This window comes from Cibotium barometz, chromosome 21 (assembly GCF_041138505.1).
Source record: "Cibotium barometz isolate CiBa-2024 chromosome 21, ASM4113850v1, whole genome shotgun sequence".
Classification (NCBI taxonomy): Eukaryota; Viridiplantae; Streptophyta; class Polypodiopsida; order Cyatheales; family Cibotiaceae; genus Cibotium; species Cibotium barometz.
In genome coordinates this window covers 32,471,355-32,496,658 of record NC_141066.1, presented here as the reverse complement: position 1 = coordinate 32,496,658, position 25,304 = coordinate 32,471,355, and the positions used below count along the sequence as shown (strand labels likewise).

Sequence of the window (25,304 nt, the reverse complement as noted above, 5' to 3'; positions counted from 1 at the left end):
TTTTGTGGTGCCATTTTCAATTTGTTTAATTGTGTTAATTGCTTAAGTGTAAGGCAAGATTGTGCTCAACCCCGAATGAGGGAGTCTCACTTGGCATTATAGACCTCCTGTGTGGTTGTTTCCCCCTCCCCCCCATTGTATGAGATAGCCTTCTCCTCCTAGAGCAGCCAGCCGGAGAAGTGCATCCTCCCCTTCTATACATCTTGACTCTCCTTTCCCATTTGGGGACAGGTTTGTACTTAGCCATTGTGGCTGTTTTTCTCGGTAACTAAAGAAGGATCTTTTTCCCGGGAAAAAAAAAAAGCTAGAGTGGCTGCCATGGAAGCCTCCAAAGGAGCAAATACCAAGGGCCTTTCACCAATGCCGAATGAAAAGCACACCACTAGCATCCAGGAAACAGCATAAATTGAGGTGAAGAGGGGAGACTGGCCACACAAAGGACACGATGGCTGGGGCTGCAGCGGGCAGAGAACAAGGGGTAGTGGGACTGATGCTGGTGCCAAAGACAGGCTGGGAGGCAAAAAAGCAAGGGGCCTGGCTCAGAGGAGGTGGAGCATCTGAGAGACTGGAGGTGAGGCTGCAGGGGGTGCACCAGGCAGCGGAATAAAGAAGAGAGGAAGTTTGAGGGGGTGGAGGGGGGGGAGGGGTTGCAGCATGTGCTGCAGGCTGTAGAAGCAGCAGGCACACGTGTCTGGGCGCGCAAATGCACACGCTGAGGGGGTTTGCAAAGAGGAGGAGGGAAGGTTGGAATGCGCAGAAAGAGGAGGGGGGGGGTGTGGTGTGATCTGTTCTTGGCTTGACGATGATGCATTTCACTTCTAGATACAGAGAACTTCACCATGACAAACATAAAAAAGACTGAAATCATCTAAAAACAGTACTGTCAACAACATTCATAAAAATACTATATTTTCCACCAAGCTATATGCATCCACGATTATGCTTGGTCTATTGCAAGAGTGATCACACCATTCCCAGAGTTAGAAATGATAGCCATGTTATCACCTTTACACGTTCAAAATTTTCCTGCTCTTCTAGAACCCTCCGCAACTCCTCCTCCTGCTTCCTTCTTTCCATCTATTGAGCGCCAAAAAAGCAGCACACACAGGGGTCAGCATTTATTTGACTCTTACTTTGACCTAGGCCAAATCTTGCTCACAACATGTCCACAGGCTGTCTACCTCAATTTTCCGTTCCTCTTCAGCTTTCCTTTTAGCTTCTTCTGCCATAGCAAGCTGCCTAGCTACCTCTTGTTTTTGTTTATTTTGCTGCTCTTCCCGCTCTGCAGCCTCTAGATGAACTTTCGCTGCATCAAGCAAGTGCTTGCAATACTCAACATGCATCTCAATTTTCTTCCCGTCAAAACCATGGGAATGATGACCGGCCATTCCAGACAATTGGCTGAAGAGCCGCAAAGCATTTTTTAGCTCTGATACTGATTGCCGAACCTGGAAAGACCAACAAGGTAACAGCATTTGTTAAATTATTTTGAATGTTCAATTATAATACAGGCAGAACATGGAGGTGATGGCGATAACTAGCTACTACTGGTTGTGGAGAATTGATGTATTTGACCTCATCAGCAGAGCGTCTTTCTTTCTGAAGAGTTGCAGTGGAGAATTTCTGCATGGCAATTGCTGCATCAAACCGGAGCATGTAATTTGATGGGGCAAGGTGAATCGCACGCAGAAGTGAGCACTTGCAATCTTGCCACTGTTCCGCCTCATAGTAGGTACGCGCAAGATACAGAAGTATGTGTGGATCTGTGTTATGGTAAAACTTCCGCAAACAATTCTGGTACTGTAAAACACACCAGTAAAAATATGTGATGTAAGCAGTAACTTAACAGCTGATTATGACAGAAACCACAAACCTCTCACAAAAACAAAATGGTAAAATGAAGGCATAGAGACCAGAATCCACATTTCTCACCATCTTAACCGCCAGTCCAAACTGTCCTTGACCCAGGTACACGTGTGCCAAATTTACCCACACATCAGGTATCTCGACCGTGATATTTCCTGCTGCTGCCTCCTGTACCTGCAGGTTCGAAACCACAAATATGCAGAACTCAAACAGTGATTTATTCTGCACAAATTGTCAGATTTAGCAAAACCATACCTGTGTAAAAATCTCTTTAGCCATGTCAAACTGCCCCTTTTCTGCCAGCACCATACCAATACCATTTGCCGCATACATATTGTTCGGGTTTTGTGATAACACCTTCCATCACGATGCATCACCCATAGCCGCATCAACATCCAACAAATAAATTCAACAAACATTAAAATGCCCAACATCTAAAACTCCATTCATGGCTGTATGCAACACACAAACTCGTGTAGAAGCATACAGGTCAAAGTGTGTCTGGAAGAAGTGCATGTTTGTGTCTCTGAGATAACTAATAGCACTCAAGCTGTATGGACTTTCTCATGTATTTCAATTGAATCCTTTCCTAGAGACCAAAACAGTAAAAGAAGTGGTACCTTATGGAAAAGGTCCCTGGCCTTTTCCAAATGAGTTGCTTCCAATTTAGAGTCTCTCTTCTCTCCACGCCCAGCTGCATAGTAATTCCAGTTCCCCTAGGCATCACATGAGCATATGATCAAAACTACGACATGAAGAAGACTTTGGGTCGCTGCTGAAAAGCCAAACCTTGCCTAAGACAGAATGTATCCCCTTGCTAATGTGAGCAGCATGAACATGACCTTATGTTACTACATGATGCTACGATACCACATGGTTGGACGTTGAAGCTCTGCATTGTGACTGAATCTAAAGCAAGACGCTTAGAAAAAGAGAGGAACTCAGGTGTTTTTCTTACTAGAGCAAGCAAAGAGTAAGCATCTTTTCCATCTGTTAGCTGCTGAACAGCTTTGAAGGTTTCCTTTGCTTTGAGCCAATCATCTGTCTTTAGCTCCACATTTCCCCGAAAAGATAGAGCATCCACATTGCTCTCATCTAGCCTTATTGCATCAGAAATCTGTCCACAAAGCACACATATCACAACGGGGTGCTCTCTCTCTCTCTCTCTCTCTCTCTCTCTCTCTCTCTCTCTCTCTCTCTCTATATATATATATATATATATATATATATATATATATATATATATATGATATTGTTGATGATGATCCCATTTTGTATCATATGGCTTAGATTTGACATTCCCAGCTCATAGCTTTCATCTTTGTTTTCTTTTGTACCATGATGAGATTACATGGACACTATTGTATCACTTTTGGTCTCATAGACCCATTGGGTCTTTTGAAGTTGTTTAATATAACTTTCTTTCTTTCTCTATCTCTCTCAGGGGGGAGGTACTACTTGTGGGAGACTTTAATGCCAGGACAGGGAATGCCCTGGTCAATCTCTTTGACTTTGAGCGGGACCACATCATCGTACATACTTGGACAGAGAGGAGATGGGGTATTAGAGGTGATCTATGGATGACGCATCGGTACCTCACTGCTAACCTTGGTGAAACCAAGGTAATGGTCTTTGATACCTCCCGCCCCTTCACATCCAGATTGAGCTTCACATACAGAGGGGATCCTGTGGAGAGAGTCTCATCCTATGTCTACCTTGGTGTCACTTTCAATGGCCCATCCTTCACCATGCTTCCTGCAGCACATGCCAGAGTGACACGGGGATATGCAGCCTTCAGCTTACTAGAGCGGCAATGCTTCCACGCACATTTCCAAGAGCCCAGGACGAGGGGTTGGCCTTTTGACACCCTCGTCTCACCAACCTCGATGTATGGAGCAGCCTTCTGGGGCCAGATTTATCCAATGAGGATTGGCAGCAAGATGAGAGACCCTAGGTCATGACTTGTATGATCTCAGAGTCTAAGATCTTGGCTTTCAAATTTCAGTTTTAGTTTACTGTTGCTTTTTCTTATTTCATCCATGCCGAGCTTTCATGGAGATTTCACGAACACTATGTACACATCATTTTGGTCTCATAGACCCTTTGAGTCTTTTGAAGACGTTAATATAACTCTCTCTCTCTCTCATAGGCCCATCGGGCCTTTTGTAAGACGTAAATATAACTTTCTTTTCTTTCTTTCTCTCTTCCTATATGTATATAAATATATACCTAGATGAATCTAGGAACATGCCCAAATTCACCTTTTAGGAACGTGCATGTTATATACTCATGGTACACACACACACACACACACACACACACACACATATACAATACACACACACGTATATATATAGGAATATACACTTTTTCATTTATTTTCATATAAAGGATACCAACTTGAGTACTAGCTTACCATTTCCATGCATGCATTCATATTGCTACTTGTTTGAGCAATAGCAGCAAGTCGTAGGCATGCATCCACATAGTTTGGACACTGTCAAAGTCACAGCACAGTATTTCCATTTATGTGACAGCACAACCTTGAAAATAGGCACCACCACAAGTCTATGTGAGCGTGCACATGCATAAATGAGAAATGATGCGTGCTTATGTCTATCTACAAATAGATACACGCACTAATACATGAACGCATTTTTACACATGCACAAGTACATGAATATATGCATGCATGGATCACAAATATCAGAAGGCTTACCTTGAACAAAATCAGTTTGTACAGAAATGCTGCTTTTTCTAGTTCATGAGTCTGCTCATAAAGCCTGGCTTGGTTGAAGAGAACTGTCACTTTTACCACAGGTACATCCAGAGCTACTCCTTGATCTTCTAGTCGATAGAAGAAATCATTGCCTGCAATATCGTTGGAAAATCCAGCAAACCCATCCACATCAAGGCTTTTGAGAAGTATGGCATCAAGATCCACCCACACACCCTCTCCTAATGCCTCTTTGAAAGCCTGTTGTGCCAGCTGAAGGAACAGAAAAGAACATAGAAGTAAGGCATGTCAGAAAGCACCATTCTAAGCTACAACAAAGAGAAAAGGAATATGCATGCAGTGAAAGACAGAATAACACTACTATTTTCAATCACAGTATCAAAAATTAACATGCCCTTGGCACACCTACCTCATGTTCTCCCCGCTCAAAATGTAACACACCTATGTTGTTGAGGAGCTCAACCGACACTCTCTCAGGGTTCCTTTTCAATAAGTTCAATGCCTGAGAAGAACCAAGCAGGGGAAAAAAAACAAAATATTTTCAGGGATTTTCACAAGAGAAAATGACTACTTAAACTGCAAACTTTGAATCTGCTCAAGTTTAAATATTGCAATTAATAACAAAGTAAGCATTTCAAGTGCAAAAAAACTCAAATCCACATTAGATTTTGCAATGAAAAAGACTTACTGTCTTAAATGCATCAAGTGCTCCGCTTATATCCGTAGAGACTAAAAGCTCTCCCATTTCTATCCATGCCTGAAACATATCACACAATCAAGCTACTATGATATGAATGTGCAGACTTCCATATAAAGTGCGTATGAAACCATGGAGCCAGGCTCTCTCTCTCTCTCTCTCTCTCTCTCTCTCTCTCTCGGACATGGGGTTTGTGGGACCATACACCTGGAGTTGGCAGTTTGGAACTGCAATGGGACACTATGGTTGGACATTGGGGGACTTAGGGAAGTTTTTACAGAGAGGGACATTACCTTCTTCATAGAGACCAACCAGGAGAGGAGACGGCTACCACGCATTTCAGGCTATGAGTTGGCATCTGCCTACCGAGAGGAGACACGGACATGTGGTGGGGTACGCGGGTCTGGCGGAGTGGTGGTACTATTCAGGACACATCTACAGCCCATGATCACCATAGTCTGCAAGGATGCAGAGGCACGCTTAATGTGGGTGAGGTTACACGTCACGCTGGAGAGATGTATACACATTGCAGTATGTTACGTCACACTGGAGAGATGTGTACACATTGCAGTATGTTACTTCCCACCATAGTCACAAGGGACGGGGGACGGGGACGGGGGACGGGGACGGCAACAGGACGGGGGACGGCCATATGTAGGGAACGGGGGCGGTGGTAGGAATGGCACCATGCCCATCCCGTTGTCCTTCTACGGGTAGTTGGAACTTGAAGAGCCACTGCCACGAGGAGGATGCCATGGATGATGGATGCCTCCTTGTCACTTGATAGCTTGAGAGAGAGAAAGAAAGAAAGATTTTATTAACGTCTTCCGAAAGACCGAACTCTGCCTATGAGACAAATCGGAGTACCTGTATGGGGTATCCTCTGTCATCCCAACAAAATGAAAAAGTACTGAGAAGTTGAGTGTGAGGGTGGGTGGGTGTGTGTGTGTGTGTGAAGCTTGAGAGAGTGTGTGTGTGAGGGAGAGAGTGTGTGTCTTGAGAGGCTACAGCTTGCTTGTGTGAGAGCTTGAAACTTGAGACCTTGGCCCTTGTAGATCCGTCCCCGGAACACCGTCCCTTGTGAGGGACGTCCGTCCGTCCCCGTCCCACAATGTTCCCAGGACGGCGTCCCCCCGTTCCAAGGGTCCATCCCCTCCGTCCCCTGTGACTATGCTTCCCACCTAGGAAGTCCCCATATGCTATTCTGGAGGAGGGAGAGCAGTTTTATCCCCTCCATGCAGACATCATTGAGTTCTCACACTTGGGTGAAGTTCTCCTTTTAGGGGACTTCAACGCCAGGACTCGGAGCGAACAGGCGTCTGTATATGACCAGGAGGAGCCGACCACGCAGGAGATAGACTCGGAGGAGATTGGCATTCAGCGAGCATCACAGGGCAAAGGGGACATTACAGCATCAGGGAGAGAGTTCCTCCTGCTGGGGACCACACATGGCTTAGCCATCTTCAATGGGATGTCCCGTTGGCCTTCTTTCGGAGCTCTCACATGCTTCCCACATGGTGGAGGCTCGAGTACAGTGGATTACCTGATGGGATCTCCGTCTCTAGACACATCCATACATACCTTCACCATTCCCACCCTCCCACTTGGAGCCGACCATGCATATCTCTCCCTTATCCTCAGCTTTTCCCGACCATCCTCACCACCTTCACCATTCCCACCCTCCCACTTGGAGCGGACCATGCATATCTCTCCCTTATCCTCAGCTTTTCCCGACCATCCTCACCACCAACGCCTATCTGCCACTACACCCAGATTCACTTCCAGCATGATGGAGACTCCACTTACTCCAACCATCTCTACCGACATCTAACATATGTATACCCTAATCTCCCACTAGCCGACCTCACCTCTCAGCTCACCACAATCTTACACAACTCTGCCATAGCCACTTTCCCGTCCACCACCCAATCTACCGCCAAACCCCCCACCACCACCATGCCCCAGAACGATTAGTATGACGAGGAATGCAGCACAGCATGTGAGCTTCTCTTATGCAAGGTTGCAACTAGCCAAATCCGAAAGCGAGATGCTTGAAGGATTAACCAATACACAACCAGACGTAAGAAATGAGCACATGTTAAGGACCAATACAAGGACTTATACCAGTCTCTCAAGGTGTGAAATGTACTGAGGGCTGGAAGAAAATCCGGGAGAAACACCCACCCACATCACCACATCTCCATACATATCGCACACATGCACGATCCTTATATGAAGTACCAGATCAGCCCCCCATCCCACCACCATCACATCCATGTCCCATTACATCCACCTTCTTCACATCCGACATGGTAGCCCGAGCCCTCTGGAGACTCAAAAACGGTAGATCACAGGACCACGAGGGCCTCTTGGCAGAGCACATCTCCCATGCGGGGGAGACTCTGGCACCCCTCCTGGCCCATATGTTCAACCGGGCTCTTTCGGAAGGCTTCCAACCCACCTGGACAGCCCATATCATCACACCCATGACTATTATGATTGGCCACACACTGGCCAAACTTTATGGGTTAGTACTTGAGCTTGAGCTCAACACACTAGCAAAGAGACATGGGCATAGAGCATTAGGACAGGCAGGCTTCCGCAAGTTATTCTCCAAATCCAGATCCAGGACATGCTCCACCACCATCGAGCTACCTTTCCACGTGACATAGCTAAGGGAGACCTCTCGGCCATACTCATTAACCCCACGCTTGATATTTTGGAGAAGGGTATACCATCTACTCGGAGCTGATGTTGCTCTCATGTTTCTATGTTCTCAGTATTCCATGATGAGTTTCCATGGACAGTTTTGTATCACCCTAGTGAGATAGCTATGTTTATGTTTTCTTTCTGTTTTATTTTCCATTCCATGATAAGATATGCCATGGACATTATTGTATCACTTTGGTCTCATAGGCCCATTGGATCTTTAGTAGACGCTTAATTATCTTTCTTTCTTTCTACTTTGGATCAAGGATTATCATGAAGAAGCTCAATGCTTCAAGAAAAAGGAACACGAACAAGAAAAGCATCATGCCCATCTTGTAGTAGACGATAACCTAGCAGCACAACAACAAGAGATTGAACAATAAATGGCAGCTACCGTGGCAGTACATGGTCTTTCTATTGATGAGAAAGACTATGATTGGACTTTCTATTGATGAGAAAGACTATGATTGGACTTTCTAATTAGTTTGTGAATGGATAAGGTGTTCTTTGCCCAAGTTGTCGCCCAAAAAGAGATGTACTAATCCAGTGTGTGTCAGATTTATGTGTGTTTTCTCTTTGTGTGTGAAAGGGCCTTGATCGATTGAAAGGCTCCATTCCCATATCATACTCTCACCTCTTGCAGGAGTGCAAGCTATTCATAGTTATTTCCGTACATCGAATGATGCCATATCATACAAAATATTGTACGGTATGATACCATACAATCCCATACGGAATTTATTTTTTTAATCGAGATTTTCTTCGGATTTTTTTTTTGGGGGGTAGTGGTCTTGTTTTTGCTTGTCTATGGCTGTTTGAGCTTCCTCTGTACTATGATGCTTACCTGCTTTTTAAAATACTCCATATCTCAAAATTGGAAATACCTAAGTTTATAAGTTTTTTTTTAACACTGTATTTTATCGTGCAATAAGAAAAAAAAATTATATTATACTGTATTTTCCCGTGAGGTATCATATTGTACGAATCATACAATATCGTACCTGACAACTATGAAGCTATTGCATCTAGCAAGTTACCAGGGTGAGGGGCATTATTGCTACGTAGTGGTCTTGGTTTTGCAGCTGCAGTGGAGCTCCACCATGCCTTGCTGACCTGAGGTACACGTGTTGGCACCAGTAGTGTGCAATCCGGAGGCCATCATTGATGCAATTCAGAGGCAAGAACAAGGCTTTCTTGGCCAAGCGGGAGGAGGAGTTTTATAGATTGTTTCTAAGTGCAAATAGTTCTAAGGCATGGCAGATGCTGAAGGAGAGAAGGTCTCCCACCCCCATAACAGACCCAGCTACATGGCATGTGTATGCACAAAGACTTGCTGCTTCTATGCAATACAGAAAGCTGCGTTTTCAACTCTGAAACCCACCACATATGCTGCGCTTTTCAACCCTATAAGCAGCACTTTCAGCCACCTCTCACGCTGAGTTTTTGTCCCATCCGATCAACTGAAAAACAGCTGCCATTCAGCTGTGCATTTTTTTTAACATCACCTACAATATGCCATAAACTTGCAGCCATAACAGTCCATTCAGCTGTGCATTTTTCACACATACATATGGTGGCCCTCTAAATCATCATCAATAGAGGGTTTTCTACAGAAATCTGAAACATGGAGGCATACAAGAGCAGCATACCCATAGAGAAGTTGCAGATCAGCAAAACACAAGCCATCAGCATCATGTGCATTATTTCTCAGATCCTCTGGTAAATTTAATGGATTAAAAGCTTTTTCATTGTTTTGCTTCCTTCAAAGAGGAGGCACAAGCTGCACAAGCAGGTGCTTCAACCAATGTTGCTCCGACAACCACATGGGCCACATCTTATGCTTCCTTCATGAATCAATCGCTTGGTCTTCATCAAACACCTTCACATGCATGACTTGTGGCGTCTTCAAGACCACGTATGTGATCCGTGGCACTACAACACCCATTGTTACAACTTTGGGATTTTCTTCAAGATCATGGGCTGTCCCTGGATAAGGGCTTACAACATGCTCAATGCCCATCACACAGGTGTCCTAAGTGTATTGATTCACCCTAATAGAGGAGGTGTAGATGATGTCCTCTCGTGCTTAACTTGTTGATGTGGTCAACTATGGTTGATTGAACCCCCCTGCCTCACGTGATTGCTTTCCTTCACGTTCTTTGCGTTGTTCCTCGCATTGACATAGTAATCACATTTCTTCATGTGGAACGATGGTCTTCTATTTCCAATGCTCTCCGGTGCTTGTCTTCCTTAGACTCTCCGTGAGATAGCAACAGTTGTTACCAAAGAACATCTTTGCGGAAGTCCACAAAACAGCAATACTCACGCCTGCCCCTATGCTTGGCCTCCTCAGTGATAGCTTTGAGAGTGAAGATGTGGTCTAAAATTGAGAAAGATCTCCTAAATCCCATCTGCCCCTTGGCTCGTTGCCCACCCCTCTTTCTGCCTCTAGGACTGAACCAAAGACTTTGGCTAAGGTACGCCCAATCATGGTGGTGTGATAGTTGTGGGTGTGGAAGGAATCCCTGGCTTTGTGGATCGGAATTACAGTGTTTGTGGCCCAAGATGAGGGAAGACCTTGGCACATGGCAATGTTGAACAGTTCAGCCAGGAAGGGTGCCAAGGTGTCACATGCATGTATAATGTGCTCGGCTTGGAGATCATCATGATCTTTGGCCTTCCCATTTTTAAGCTTGTGGTTTAAGGGGACTGGGCAGCAGGACAAAAATACATTTAAGAGATACAAAAATGAGGCGGGCAGCAGCAGATCAAAAATGCAAGTAGAAAAAAGACACGAGGATGAAGCGAGGGAAGCATAGCAATGGCATCAGCCAGGCTGTGATACCATGTAAGAAACCATGGTGCCAAGTCCAAGAGGGAGTGAGAGTGCAAGGACGAGATGGAGAGATCAAGCCATGGTGTGCGGGAGCATAGACATGGATGGAAGAGAGAGAGAGAGAGAGATGGGACAGCACACAAGAGAGCAAGATTGCACAACATGACAACGAATGAATTATGAGCATAAGACTTCCACCATGTACAATGCTTTTATAGGCACCAAGGCCTTATCTTTTGACCCAAAATAAGAGGGTGTTCACACCACTAAGGACACTTGACTAGACTCCAGACTAACTCTGAAATACCCAACAAACCCCTGCTCACTCAACCAGTTGTGGGGTCCATGTCTGATCTTTGCTTGTGTTGGAGTACGTGACTATTGAAAGGTTATGCATGGAACCCCAGCATCACTCCGAAGGGGGTTATGTCTTTTGGCGTTAGTCCAGAGTTTGGTCAAGTGTCCTTAGTGGTGTGAACCATAGTGGTTGAGTACTTTAGGTACGGTGCGGTACGGTACGGTACGGTATGCGTACAAGTATGCAAAGTACGCATTGGGATGAGTACACTTTAAGTACGTTCACTTTTTTTTTTAAATGTGTATAAAAAAAAACACACATTATAAATCATTCATAATTTAGCAACACTGGTACACAAAGATGCACAAAAAGCGATTGAAATGCAAACATGTATGCTATATAAATGTCAAATGAGCTGCATTGCATACAACATGAAGGACTTTCCTGCTGAAGCTGAATCCTAGTATATACTACATACTACAAAGTACAAACGCCAATAGCCATATGGCCGGCTCTCACTCATCATCATCCAAGCCTGAAGATGAGGATGATGAGTAGCCTCCATCTGTGAGGAGATTCCCATCAGAATCATATTGTCACGTGCATCCCGCACTTGGATGCCATGTAGACATATCTATAATGAAGGTGCAGGACCTGGGATGGTAAACTGGTCCCATGTGAGCCCAGTCCAGGACGAGTCAGCCAGGGATCCATCTCAGTCGTCCGAGGTCAGGTGTGCATTGTCCTGCACAGGAGTCCAAAGTCAGGTGTGCACTGTCTTGCACATGAAACAATGCCAGTCCGTGCTGTGAGTCTCCCTCTAGAATGATGTCAGTGATTCTGTTTATCTGGTATGGTACTGGATGCCAGATCATTGTTAGGGTTTGCTTTTAAGAAAAGGGGCCAGCCCATGGGCTACCCCAAGTCTTTGTGTGGGCATGGGGATAGTGTAAAACCACCCCCATGAGGGCCAAGAAGGCCCTGGCTGAACCCACCAGCCATGGAGGGGCTGTAGGACAGCCCTAGGAGCAGACTAAGGGAAGCATACAAGCTATACAACCTAGTTATGGCTGTAAGGGCAAGTTTGGGGCAGCCCATACAGGGTGCCCAGTCCCCAAACAGCCTAGAAACAGTGCCCTAGCATGTGATACAGGTGATCAGGCTAAATGAGGCTGCACGGTTTTTGTGGGTGAGGATCCAAACAGAGAGGGCCCGGCACATCTACTTTGCACCCTCCACTTCTAAATATGCCACCCATGGAGAGTCCCCGTACCTGCCCCTTTATGATGACATTATGAAGTTTTCCAGTCTAGGGGACATCCTCTTGGCTAGAGACTTCAATGCCCGCACCGCATGTACACAGGTACCCTTCTTTGAGACAGAGAACCAAGAGATTGACACGATGGGTACGGATCTGGAGCGGACATCACAGGATACAGCAGCCCGCACAAACTATGGAGAGTATCTCTTAGCCCTCGGCGGGGCTCATAGGCTAGCCATTTATAATGGCCTGGCCAGATGGCTGGATCCAACTCCTTCACCTCCTACCCCTTCGGACATGGAGCCAGTACAGTGGACTATCTAATGGGATCCCTCTCTTTGATCCCACTCATTCCAGATTTTACCATCTCGCCTCGCCCCATCGGTGTTGCAGCTAACCATGCATACCTAGCCTTCTCCCTCACATGCATGATGCCGATACACCACTCAACCACTTGCTTTGCCCCATCACCGCCCGAGATACCACTTCAATAGAGAGACCATCTATTCTAATCACGTCTACCGCATCCTCTCCGACCTCAACCCCACATCCCACTTGATGAGCTTACCACAGCTCAGCCACCCTCCATACATCGGCTACAACTCCCTTCCTGCACTCTAGAGCCACTCCTACATCACCAAGAGGGACTGTCCAACAGAATAGCTCGTACGACAAGGAATGTCGTGATACCCGAGCCTGTCTACAACGGGAGGTGGCGCTAGGATCCACCACTCACCAGCAAGCACGAGTGATCTTTCGATGTCTCACAGGGAGAAAGAAGAGAGCCTACCTAGCCAGGAGCTATACCAGCTATTTCTTGGGAGGGACTATAAGGAGGCCTGGAGGGTCTTCCAAGATCATCGCCTGCCGACTCCGATTACTCCCCCGACACCTATGCCACCTCTCTCTACCATGCCCCCGAGCAGCCACCTCTCCCCCATCCACCCGAACCTCGTCCCCCACACTCTTCCTTCTTTCACCTGAGCATGGTGAGAGATGCTATTGACAGGATGCAGACTGGGAGAGCATAAGATCATGATGGACTCCTCACCGAGCATCTCTCTCATGCTAGGGGCACGCTAGCCCCTTTACTGGTTCACATGTTTAACACGGCTCTATGTGAGGGCTTCCCCGCCAACTGGTCATCGAATACTATTGTACCTATCTTGAAAGCAGGTGACCCCATGGACCCCAGCAACTACAGGACTATCATGATTGGTCACACCTTGGCCAAGATTTATGGTTCGGCATGAGCTTAGTAGATGGTCCGAGGAGCAGAGACTCATAGAATCGGGGCAGGCAGGCTTCAGGAGAGGGCACTCCACACTAGATCATATCTTTACACTAGGGGGATCATTGAGGGGAGAGCTCACGGGCATTGGATATATTGCTGCTTTGTAGATTTCCGTAAAGCTTTTGATACCGTCCAACGGGCCAGACTGATGAAGACTGCAGGATATGGGAGTGCCAACAGAGATCCTTTGGGGGATCATTACACTCTATGAGTCAATCACAGGCAAAGTACAGGCTTCAGGAGGTGACTCAGAGATCATACACAGCACTATCGGGGTGAAGCAGGGCTGCCCCTTGTTTCCTACTCTATTTGGTCTATACATTGACGAGATCTCGGATTACATAGATAGACAAGGAGGACGAGGAGCACATTTAGTAGGAGTCTTGATACCAATCCTCTTGTATGCAGATGATATTGTTCTTATTTCTGATTCACCAGAGAGGCTGCAGAGGCATTTGGATGCATTACGGGCCTTTTGCGAGGACCGAGACCTCACTGTGAACCTTGGAAAGACCAAGGTCATGATCTTTAACACTTCCTCACAGTGGATAAGTAGATCAATATAGTTTACATACAGTGGAGAGCCTGTGGAGTATGTTACCTCATATGTATACCTTGCGATCACTTTTGCTGGACCTCAGTTCTCGATGCGGAAGGCGGCCGAAGCTAGATTGATGAGGGGATATGCAGCCCTTGGCTCGCTAGAGAGGCAATCAATGCTCACAGATACAGTTTCAGGAGCCAAGGCGAAGCTTTGGCTATTTGATACTCTAGTTACACCTCCACTACTGTATGGTACCCCCATCTGGGTCCCAGCTTATGCCATAGGAGACAAAGGAGAGATCCGGCCAAGACAGATACAGAGGAGGTATATGATGGGTGGAAGCCGATGGAGAGGCCCCTAGTGGTGATGATCTCATGCATGATTAGGAGTAAGCCATCAGTGCCACATGAGATTGTGGAGGCAGAGATGGGGGCTGCACCGATAGTGATGGAGGCTCTATTCCAGACAGTGACATACTGGCACAAGCTATGGGAGCTTCCACTAGATAGATACCCCCGGCTAGCCCTGGAGTCCTCGAGACAGCTGACACTTGAGGGAGATATAGAGTGCTGGTATGCATAGGTAGGCACTTGGTTTGGCATGCACGGTATGCAGATGGAGGCACTCTCCCCGTTCCAGTACAACATAGAGGCCCCGTCATTTGCTCTCAGCCGCACAGAGCGAAACAGAGTTATTCAGAAGGACATTGTCAGATGGATACTCAGAGGACATGGAGTTCACCTAGTCGTCCACAGGGGACGAAGATGGCCTTCTACAGAGATCACCTCCTATACCTGACAAAGGATGGCTTCATCATCCGCCTATGCTACATGGACACACACCTATCTTTTGGGGTGAGATGTGCGATTGGCCAGATCCGCACCTCGTCCCCCTAGCTGAGAGTGGAGACAAGCAGATATGGGCCCAAGTCGGCCGCACGAGAGGACAGGATATACCAGCTCTGTCACATAGAGCCCAAGATAGAGGATCATTACATATGCCGATGCCATGGACATATGCAGACACTGCTGTGCAAGTCAAATTCAAAGAAAATTGCAGGTGCAATTTGGGGGATTTATCAATTTCAGGACAAATTGAAAAAATTGGGCATTTTGCTTTGCCTGCAATTTGGAGGTTTTCGAAATTGAGGTCAAAATCAGCAAATTGAACCTCTTTCACTTGCAGAAATTTGGGGCTTTTCTGAAAATTGGCCAATTAGATGCACATTGAAGCGATTGGAGGGACTTTTTCTTCTAGAAAGAAAGAAAGAAAGAAAGAAAGATTTTACTAACGTCTTCCAAAAGACCGAACTCGGCCTATGAGACAAATCGGTGTACTTGTATGGGGTATCCTCTGTCATCCCAACAAAATGAAAAAGTACTGAACTAAAAAGCTGAATCTGGGTGTGCAATAAGTACAATGAGTGGTGAAGGGGATGGAGCTCTACTACTAGTAGAATGCAAAGCTATATGCATGGAGTATACAATCATGATATGCAACCTAGCTAGCTCCATCTTGTACCATACTGGGGGTATAAAATGGTATACATCAATGAAGGGGGTGTCCACAGCTCCCTGAAGAACATGCCTGGGTGTGCTCTGAAGCGAGCCAGTCGCTCCACACCCTCTCTGTGAAACTGAGCTTTGATCACTGTCATCTCTCTCTGGTATAGGCGTGGTGTCCGAAAGCCAGGTCTCCTCTGTCTCCTGCAGGCTCTGAGTGTCTCTGCTCTCTGGAGAGTAATTCCCTGCCGTGTAGGGGCTAGGAGTGGGATGGATCTCTGAAAAAATGTAGTAATTTGTGTCTGTCGTCCCCCCTCTGGAGCTGTCTGAGCCTGTAATGATGTCTCTCTGTGGCGCTGTACGTCTAGAATGAATCTCCCCAATATGAGCTGGTCTGCTGCCTCAAAGATCTGGCGTAGGGAATGTGGCTCTTTGAATAAAATGGGATATCTCTCTCTGATGGCTGTATATGCTTTGCATCTGCGTACATAATGCTCCTCACTCTCCACCTCCTCTCTGCACAATCTGCATACCCTCTCCTCTCGGGGGATCCGTGCTGCTCTGCCAGTCTCAATCTCCAATCGGTGTGATGAAACTCTAAGCTGACCAATAGCCACTCGGGAGCCGTGTGGTAAAAAGCCCTCCATGTATCTAGGTCTCTCTATAAATCCATCATCAGTGATACTCATGAAGTGATCTCTATAGTATAGCATCTTCGGCGAAAGAGGCTGTGTAGGCGATATCCATGTCTCTCGTGTATAGAGCTACCATAGATCCTTTCTCAATACTCTGTTCCTCTCACTATGAGAGAGACGGATATGTGGTGCATCCCTGTCATAGTTTCCACGAGTTTCGGAAACGGGGGTGCGGAGCACGGCGGGAAACGGAGTTTCGGCCTTCGGGAAGAAACGGGGAAACGAAGTTTCGGTTTTAGGGTTTAATACATACATATATATAATTAATAAAAACATTACAAAAGCTTGAAAAATACATCTTTGCTCAAGTTCAATGTCAAAGACTCAAATGATAGATCAAAATTCAGAAATGACAACTGTAGGCTCAAGGCTCAAGCCTCAAAAGAGTCAATACAAAACAAGATCCATCATCCATAATCCATATGTATAGACTATAGTAAATACAAAACATGATAAAAAAATATCCATGTGGCTGGCAAGCTGGCAGCAGCTATTGGCATGACAAAATCCTAGAGCTAAGTGCTCCAAAAATCACTCATCAAGATCATCCATGGAGGAGTCATCCTCCGACTCATGAGAGTCAGGCTCAGATGAAGAAATGGTAGGATCGTGGTCCTTTGCCTCTGCTGAAGTGGAAGCGATGGATCCCCCCCTCTGCCTCTGAGAATGGGTGGTGCAGCGGGTGTTGTGGCTCGGCACTATCAGCTCCTCATAAAGCAAGGTGTTCATATCACGCTCATTCCGTGGGATCTCTGGAATGAACCTCTCCCTCCTGATGTCGATCTTATCCACATTCACCTGCGAAGGCTCCGGATGTCGGGCATTCCTCTCAAGGAGCTGGAGGTTGCAATGACAAAACACCAACCGCTCTAGCTGAGCGGTACTCAGCCTATTCCTCTTCTTTGCATGGAAGAGGGCCCAAGTGCTCCAATTCCTCTCACATGGACCCGAACTGCATGATGGGAAGAAACCTGAATTAGGGTTTACAGCTCACATTCATGGGAGACATACACAGAAGAAACAAAGGGTGAGAGAGAGAGTTGTGGGGATAAGTCAACTCATGAAAAAGCATGAGTGTGTGACTCCCCTATCACACATGTATATTGCACTAGTACACATAGTGCACTTAGTACATTAAAAGTACTAAGTGTACTATGTACTATAACTTATGGGCTTGTACACACTATAAGGGTGGGCATAACGCCTTTACCCCAACAACCTCCCACTTAAAGGCAATGTGCCCTTAAGTAAAGGAAAAGAAAAAATCAGCATGTACATGATAATATACAAGGCCATATCAAGGCTGAAAATGGCCTCATCCAATGCCCATCAAGTGTCTGCAATGAGCAAACCGCTCCGGAGGCAAACTCTTCGTCAACAGATCAGCCGGGTTGTCATCCGTATGAATCTTAACAAGCTGAATTTGCTTGTTCTCTATCACCTCTCTGATGAAGTGATACTTCACATCCACATGCTTCGTCTTTGCATGAAAGACAGGGTTCTTTGCCAACTGGATGGCACTCTGACTGTCACAATGCAACAATGGAATATCCCCTGTATAACCCAAATCAACCACTAACCGAGATAGCCATAATGCCTCCTTGCAAGCCTCTGTGGCTGCAATATACTCGGCCTCTGTAGTAGATAAGGCAGTGCACTTCTGCATCCTGGATATCCATGACACAGCACCTCCTGTGAATGTAAACACATAACCGGTAGTAGACTTCCGGTTATCTGGATGACCGGCATAATCCGAATCCGTGTAACCATGCACTAATGCATCCTGTTTGCCAAAGCAAATGCACAAATCCTGTGTGCCCTTCAGGTATCTCATGACACCTTTCACTGCTTCCCAATGCTTCTTGCCAGGGTTGGCCATGTATCTAGAAACCACTCCCACTGCAAATGCAATGTCTGGCCTAGTAGCAACCATGGCATACATGAGACTGCCACAAGCTGAAGCATACGGAATCTTGGCCATATCAGCCCTGTCACTATCCGACTGTGGGCTGTCCATAGCACTGAGTTTCACATATGGAGGCAAAGGAGTACTAGCTTTCTTCCCCCCGTCCATATTGAACCTCTGCAAGACTTTGCCAATGTATTCCTTCTGAGACAAATACAACACATGCTAATTTCTGTCCCGAAGTATCCGCATACCCAAGATGTGATTTGCATCACCCAAATCCTTCATATCAAAGGTTTCATGCAGCCTCTTCTTCAAAGCATCAATCTCTTTACGAGATTTCCCGGCAATCAACATATCATCAACATACAAAATGAGAATCAAGAGACTGCCATCCAAAGCTTTCTTGGTGTACAAGCAGTGATCTATGTCACTTCTCCTGAATTTCTGAGATTTCATGAATGTATCAAATTTATGATACCATTCTCTTGGTGCCTGTTTGAGCCCATAAAGACTCTTTTTCAGCTTGCATACAAGCTTCTCCTTTCCACTCTCTGCATAACCCTCTGGCTGCTGCATATATATCTCCTCATGGAGATCACCGTGAAGAAAAGCAGTCTTCACATCCATCTGAATCAAGTCCAGATCATCATGCGCAACCAAAGCCAACACAGCTCTAAGTGTGGTCATTTTGACCACTGGAGAGAAGATCTCATCAAAGTCCACACCATATTCCTGCTTGAAGCCCTTAGCCACTAACCTGGCTTTGTATCTTGGCTTAGCATCTGATGCAACTTTGAGCCTGTATACCCACTTGCATGGCAAAACCTTCTTGCCTACAGGCAAAGGCACTAACTTCCAAGTTCCATTTTTATGCAGAGAATCCATCTCTGACTTCATGGCACGCTCCCATAGAGCTTTGTCTGCCCTCTGTAAAGCCTCTTTATAACATGAGGGCTCCCCACAGCCAGTGAGCATCAAGTAGTCAACCCCTGGAACAAACCTGTCAGGGACTCTGGAGGGTCTTGTGGACCTCCGTACCCAATGACCATCATTTGCAGGTTGCTGTCCAGCCTGCATATCACCCATTGGTGGCTCCTGTTCCATGCCATAAGGCTGAAATATCATGCCCGGTATATCCTCCAACTGTGGTATATCCATAGGGATATTTTCTGCCATATCTGGCTGTCCATTTGGACCATTTTCAGCACCATTTAAGGGCTGGTTTTCCTGCTGTAATGGCTGATTTACAGCCCTTTGTTGTTGTCCATGATGTCCATCATCATCAAAGATGACTCTGCCAGGCTCCTGTTGCCTTGCAGGCTCCTTATACATGCATGTTTCATCAAAAATGACATCATTGCTGCGTATGATCTTTCTATTCATGGGATCCCAAAGTCTATACCCCATTTCACCTCTGTCACCATATCCTAGGAATATGCATTTGTGAGACTTAGGATCAAGTTTGGTGCGCATTTCCCTGCGTATGTGCACGTACGCAACGCAACCAAACACTCTCAAGTGCTTGTATGACGGAGGCTTCCCTGTCCATACTTCTTCTGGCACTTTCCCACCAAGCCTCGTGTTAGGTGACCTGTTTATAAGGTGAACGGCTGTCATAACAGCTTCAGCCCAAAAACCATGAGGTAATGCAGCATGTGACAACATAGAACGGACCTTCTCCTGAATGGTCCTGTTCATCCTCTCTGCTGTCCCGTTTTGTGGAGGATCATAAGGAGTAGAGAGCTCCCTCTTGATGCCTTTAGCATCACAAAAGTCCTGAAACTGTTTGGACGTATACTCTCCACCATTGTCGGAACGCAAAGCCTTCAGTGTTTCGCCAGTTTGATTCTCAACAAGAGCAACAAACTTCTCAAACACTGAGAATGTATCACTCTTCAAACGAAGAGGATAAACCCACACCTTGCGTGTGGCATCATCAATAAAAGACACAAAATATTTTGCCCCTCCCAAAGAAAGCTGAGGCATCTCACATACATCTGTATGCACAAGCTCTAACTGAGCATCTTTCTGTCCAAGAGCTTTCTTGTGGGGGCACTGTAGTTGCCTACCATAAATACAATGCTCACAAAACTGAAAACTTGAAAACTTTAGAGAAGGCAAGTAACCCAAACGAGACAATTGCTCCATTCCTTTGACACTCATGTGTCCCAACCGGCTATGCCACATAGAAATTTCCGGCAGCTCGGTTGCATTTACATTAGCATGGTGACAAACACCTGCATGCATGAAATAAAGAGTGTCCACCTTAGAGCCTCTGGCAACAACCAGTGAGCCCTTACTAATCTTCCACTTTCCACTACCAAATGTGGTAACATAATCAGCATCATCAAGCTGTCCAGTAGAAAGCAGATTCTTCTTGATCTCAGGCACATGCCTGACATCATGGAGCATAAGCTGTGAGCCATCTGAAAATACAAGCCTCACATCACCTCTGCCAAGAATTTTGCATGCATGGTTATCACCCAAATAAACCACTCCTTCATTGCCAGCAGTGTACCTGACAAACAAGTCTCTGCAACCTGTGACATGAAAGGAGGCACCTGAATCAATGATCCATGAGTGCATACCATGACCACCTGTAAGAAGTGAATGGGCATCAAGTGAAGACGTAAAGAGGACCTCATCCTCACTGCCACCTGCATGTGACACATTGATTTCTTCGATCTTGACTCCACTTTTGCCCTTTGGCTTTACATCTTTGGCTTCATCCTTCTCTTTGTCTTTGCCTTTTCCCTTTTCTTTCTGATCATTTTTCCATTTGTAGCATTGCTTTTTAATGTGTCCCTTCTTGCCACAATAATGGCATTCCAAATCCTTTTTCGAGCGAGACTTGCTCCTTCCCCTTTCTTGGCTTTTACCCCTTTGCTGGGATCTCCCACGTGCATTCATTGCATTGGACTTTCCAACAGAGTTGTTCTTCCTGTTCATCTCTTCTTGAAGAAGAGCACCCTCAACATCTGCATATGACAGCATAGCATTCGAATTGCTAGTGGCTGTCCTGAATGTGTCCCAACTCTCTGGCAAAGTGCATAACAAAAAAGTGGCTTTGAACTCATCGTCCATTGCCAACTTTTGATTTATAACCTGGCTGACAATACCATTAAACTCATTGAGATGGGCTGTCATAGAAGCCCCTTCCTTCATCTGAAGGCCTATGAGTTTCTTCAACCAATACACTTTGCTTGAGGCACTTTGTTGGGCATACAAGTCCTGCAATCTCTGCCACATTCCCCAAGCTGTCTTCTCTTCACGAATGCTGAAAAGTAATGAGTCTGACACAGACAACATGATAGTAGATCTTGCCAGCTCATCCATATCTTCCCACTCTTCAGCTGTAAGAGAAGCGGGCATCACACCCCTTTCTTTGATAGGCTTATGTTGCTTTTTCTGAAGCAACACATTGTAGCACTGGGTTTGCCAAATATCATAATTATGCGAGCCTTCAAGCTTCTTGATGTGAAGCAATGAAGAGCTCTCACCTGTGGTTGCCATAGCAAAATGCAACCTGTAATGCCTGACTCCCTGCAAATGTGCAAACACTGCACCCTAAGCACACAAAGTGCTTACAAATGTTCTCCCAAGCTTTATCTCCCACTGCGGAAGCAAGAATGCAACTTTTCTCCCACTTTTTGTGATGAAAACACCAAAATCTGGTTGCTGCAGATTTTGGACAGCACCTTAAATGTCCTCTTTTGCCCTTCCAAAGTACTGTACAGCAGTACTAAGCGCTCTCCAATGATGTACCAAACCTGTACCGGCAATTTCAGCAGCTGAATTTGAACCTTTTGATCACTCAAAACAGTGTACAGCCATGCCCAAACATGCACAAAGCTGTGCCAAATCTGTACCAGCAGGTACAATAGCAATAAATGCTCTCCTGGCTGTCCAAATGAGTGAAAATCAGATTTTTTACAGTCACGAACACTGCATAAAACAGTCCCGAACAGAAATTGGGCAAAAGCCCCTTGACTGCAAGCTGATTTTTGAGGATTCAAGGCATAAAAGTCTCGCCTGCTGCTTTGCCAAGCTCAACAAGCATACAAACTTGAAAAGCCCCTTGATTTGAGATCAATTTCTGATCATGCATGGTACATTGGCGCACATGAAGGCATCCAGAGTGTTCACGATGCTTCCCCCTGGCCACATATACATCAAATACATGAAAGCCCCTTGATTTACAGGCACATTGAGTGCTTGTAAGGCATCAGCACATTAACCACAGCATCAAATGCGATTGCCTGCATGCAAATCGACCAAATCGGCACAAAAGCCCCTTGATTTGCACTGCAATTTGCTGCAATTTGCTGCGATTTTGCCCAAATGTACAATTTTTCACATCATACAGCATGTATGAGTGCTTAATTGCACAATTACATCAAAAGCCCCAAATTTCGACATCCAATTTCCTGCAAATTGATCCTGATTTGACCAATTTCCTGCAAATTTATCCTGATTGTGACCAATGTCACCCGATTTTGCCAATTTTGCTCAAAATTGAGCAATTGGGCACCTGTACCTGCTCAATTGATAATTGTACCTGCTCAATTGCAAGTCCAAAAAAAAAAAATTGAAGCAAAATACCTCTGAATTTGCAGGTGGATTTCTGTTGCAGGAGGGGGGTTTGCTGATGTTGATGCTGCTGCAGAAAGCTATTGCTTTTTATTATGTTTCCAGACGAGTTGGTGCTGCTCTGTGCGCATTACGTGGAAGAAATGGCTGTCCTGGGCGAAGGAGAGGCGGGTGTCACCTTTCACTGTAGACAAGAGCTTCTCCAGTAGGCGGCTAGCGAGCGATGGTGCCGGCGTTGCCAGACGCCACACTGAACTCCACCCGAATCTGAAGGTCGCGTGTTCAGTCCGCGCTCACCATACCAATGGGGGGATGCGCCCGCTAGTAATCCTTTGTTCGCCTGGACGCTTGGTTGCCCCTTCGCTTAACGGTTCGCTTTGTTGCCTTCGCCCAAAGCTTCTTCGCTCGCCAAGCGTTAGTATTCGCTCCACGCTGAAGGACTTTCGTCTATCCGCCTGCGTGGTGGCCAGCGCTACACGCTAACGTGCCTTTGCGTTTTCCCTCTAGCGCCAAGCTTGGCCAGACCTCGTGGCTGTTGGGCAGCCCACGCTGGTTGGCTGGGCAGAGAAAGGCGACCAAAAAAAAAGAAGAAGGTAAACCTCAGATCAGAATTCAGCACGACCAGTACAACTGCTCCAGGGCTCTGATACCAGTTGATGGGAAGAAACCTGAATTAGGGTTTACAGCTCACATTCATGGGAGACATACACAGAAGAAACAAAGGGTGAGAGAGAGAGTTGTGGGGATAAGTCAACTCATGAAAAAGCATGAGTGTGTGACTCCCCTATCACACATGTATATTGCACTAGTACACATAGTGCACTTAGTACATTAAAAGTACTAAGTGTACTATGTACTATAACTTATGGGCTTGTACACACTATAAGGGTGGGCATAACGCCTTTACCCCAACACTGCAATCCTGTGAGAGCACTCGAATGGCGATGCGTTTCTGTTATTGAAATGCACATACAATTAGAAATTAGAACTAAGTGGAAACAAGAAAGATGCACATTGTACAGTGTACTATGTAAACTGTAGTTAAGGGTAGTGAATTACCAGCGTGGGAGCACAATTTCCATACTTCTCCCACCATGAGACAGGCTGTAGCTGAGTCTCTCGAAGCTTTGCAGTCTCTCGACCAAAGCTCCCTGTCTGGTTGCGAAAGGCCAAGAGATCATCCTCTATACATTTCAGCATGTGCACATTACCAGATGTCAAGTTCGTGATGTATGTCATGAAGCCTTCTTCTAGCTCCTCGTTCTCGTATTGCTCCTCATCTCGCCACAAAGGATGCAATACATGTGCTACTGCATGAATCGGCCTGTGAAACCAATCCCATCGCCGATTCCACACAGCCTTGATTTCATCAACCCTTTAGAGATCAAACCATATGATAAAAAAGGACAAAAAACAAGAGTCGAGAGTCGAGACCAATGTAAAGACTCAAGAGTAAAATAAAGATAAGTAAAGCAAGGGTAGCCATGACTAGTGCAAGGCCATTGGATGTCATACATTCAGATGTATAGGGACTAACCAAGACTACAACAAGAGTACTGCCCTCCATGTCTGTAATGCGTAACACTGTGTAGATGGGGTTGAGAGTTTTGATCAACCCCTCAACCTCTACCCACCACTCCTCTCTCATGACATCACGCACAAAAGCTCTTGCCTTGGGGCTCTCTCTCTCATCCCACTCTAGCCATTCATTTGAGTAGACAGTGCGTACCAACTCTCTGCGGACTCGCAGGAGTCTCTCAAGCACAATGAACATGTATGCAAATCTGGTGGCTGCAGGCTGCAATAGCTCAAGAGTGTTGTAGGCCCGATACATGCTCAAGACTTTTGGCCTCTTCTTCACAAACTTCACCATGCTTCGTGCGGTGCAAAAGATGGCTTCAACCCATTGTATTTGACCTATGTCCTCAATCAATAAGTCGAGGCTATGTGATGCACAAGGGGTCCACACAATGGCTGGAAATTCATCCTCTAGCATAGAGCCCATAGACTTACAATTACTTCCATTATCTGTCACCACCTGCACAACATTCTCAGGCCCAACTTGCACTATAGCCTCCCTTATATGTGTCCAAATAAATGCACTTGTAACTGTGAAACCTGGGAGGGAGGCATCAATGGCTTTCAAAAACATAGTGCCTTTGCAGCATGACACCAAAACATTGTATACATTTCTCCTGCGTACATCTGACCACCCATCACACAATACAGTGCAGCCATACTTTTTCCATGTTTCCTTCAAGGGCTCTAGCTGCACTTCTATGCATGATTTTTCCCACTTTAGCTCTCGTGTCCGCAGAGCCTCAGATGTAGGGCCATCCCACTCGCATCCAATGCGGCTGATGGCC

The 25,304-nt window shown here is 45.9% G+C and overlaps 1 protein-coding gene across 1 annotated transcript in view; it reads right to left on the bottom strand.

Moving 5' to 3' along the window:
• Positions 1-25,304, bottom strand: part of ELF8 (binding protein) — an 87,508-nt gene that overhangs the window by 9,264 nt on the left and 52,940 nt on the right. The window contains exons 12-22 of the mRNA XM_086815661.1: positions 5,292-5,360; positions 5,013-5,105; positions 4,586-4,855; positions 4,283-4,363; positions 2,825-2,983; positions 2,487-2,582; positions 2,122-2,223; positions 1,933-2,040; positions 1,576-1,800; positions 1,182-1,448; positions 1,006-1,077 (exon numbers count right to left, since the gene is read on the bottom strand). Of these exons, the coding sequence (XP_086671787.1) occupies positions 1,006-1,077; positions 1,182-1,448; positions 1,576-1,800; positions 1,933-2,040; positions 2,122-2,223; positions 2,487-2,582; positions 2,825-2,983; positions 4,283-4,363; positions 4,586-4,855; positions 5,013-5,105; positions 5,292-5,360 (1,542 nt within the window). The remainder of the gene's footprint in view (positions 1-1,005; positions 1,078-1,181; positions 1,449-1,575; positions 1,801-1,932; positions 2,041-2,121; positions 2,224-2,486; positions 2,583-2,824; positions 2,984-4,282; positions 4,364-4,585; positions 4,856-5,012; positions 5,106-5,291; positions 5,361-25,304) is intronic.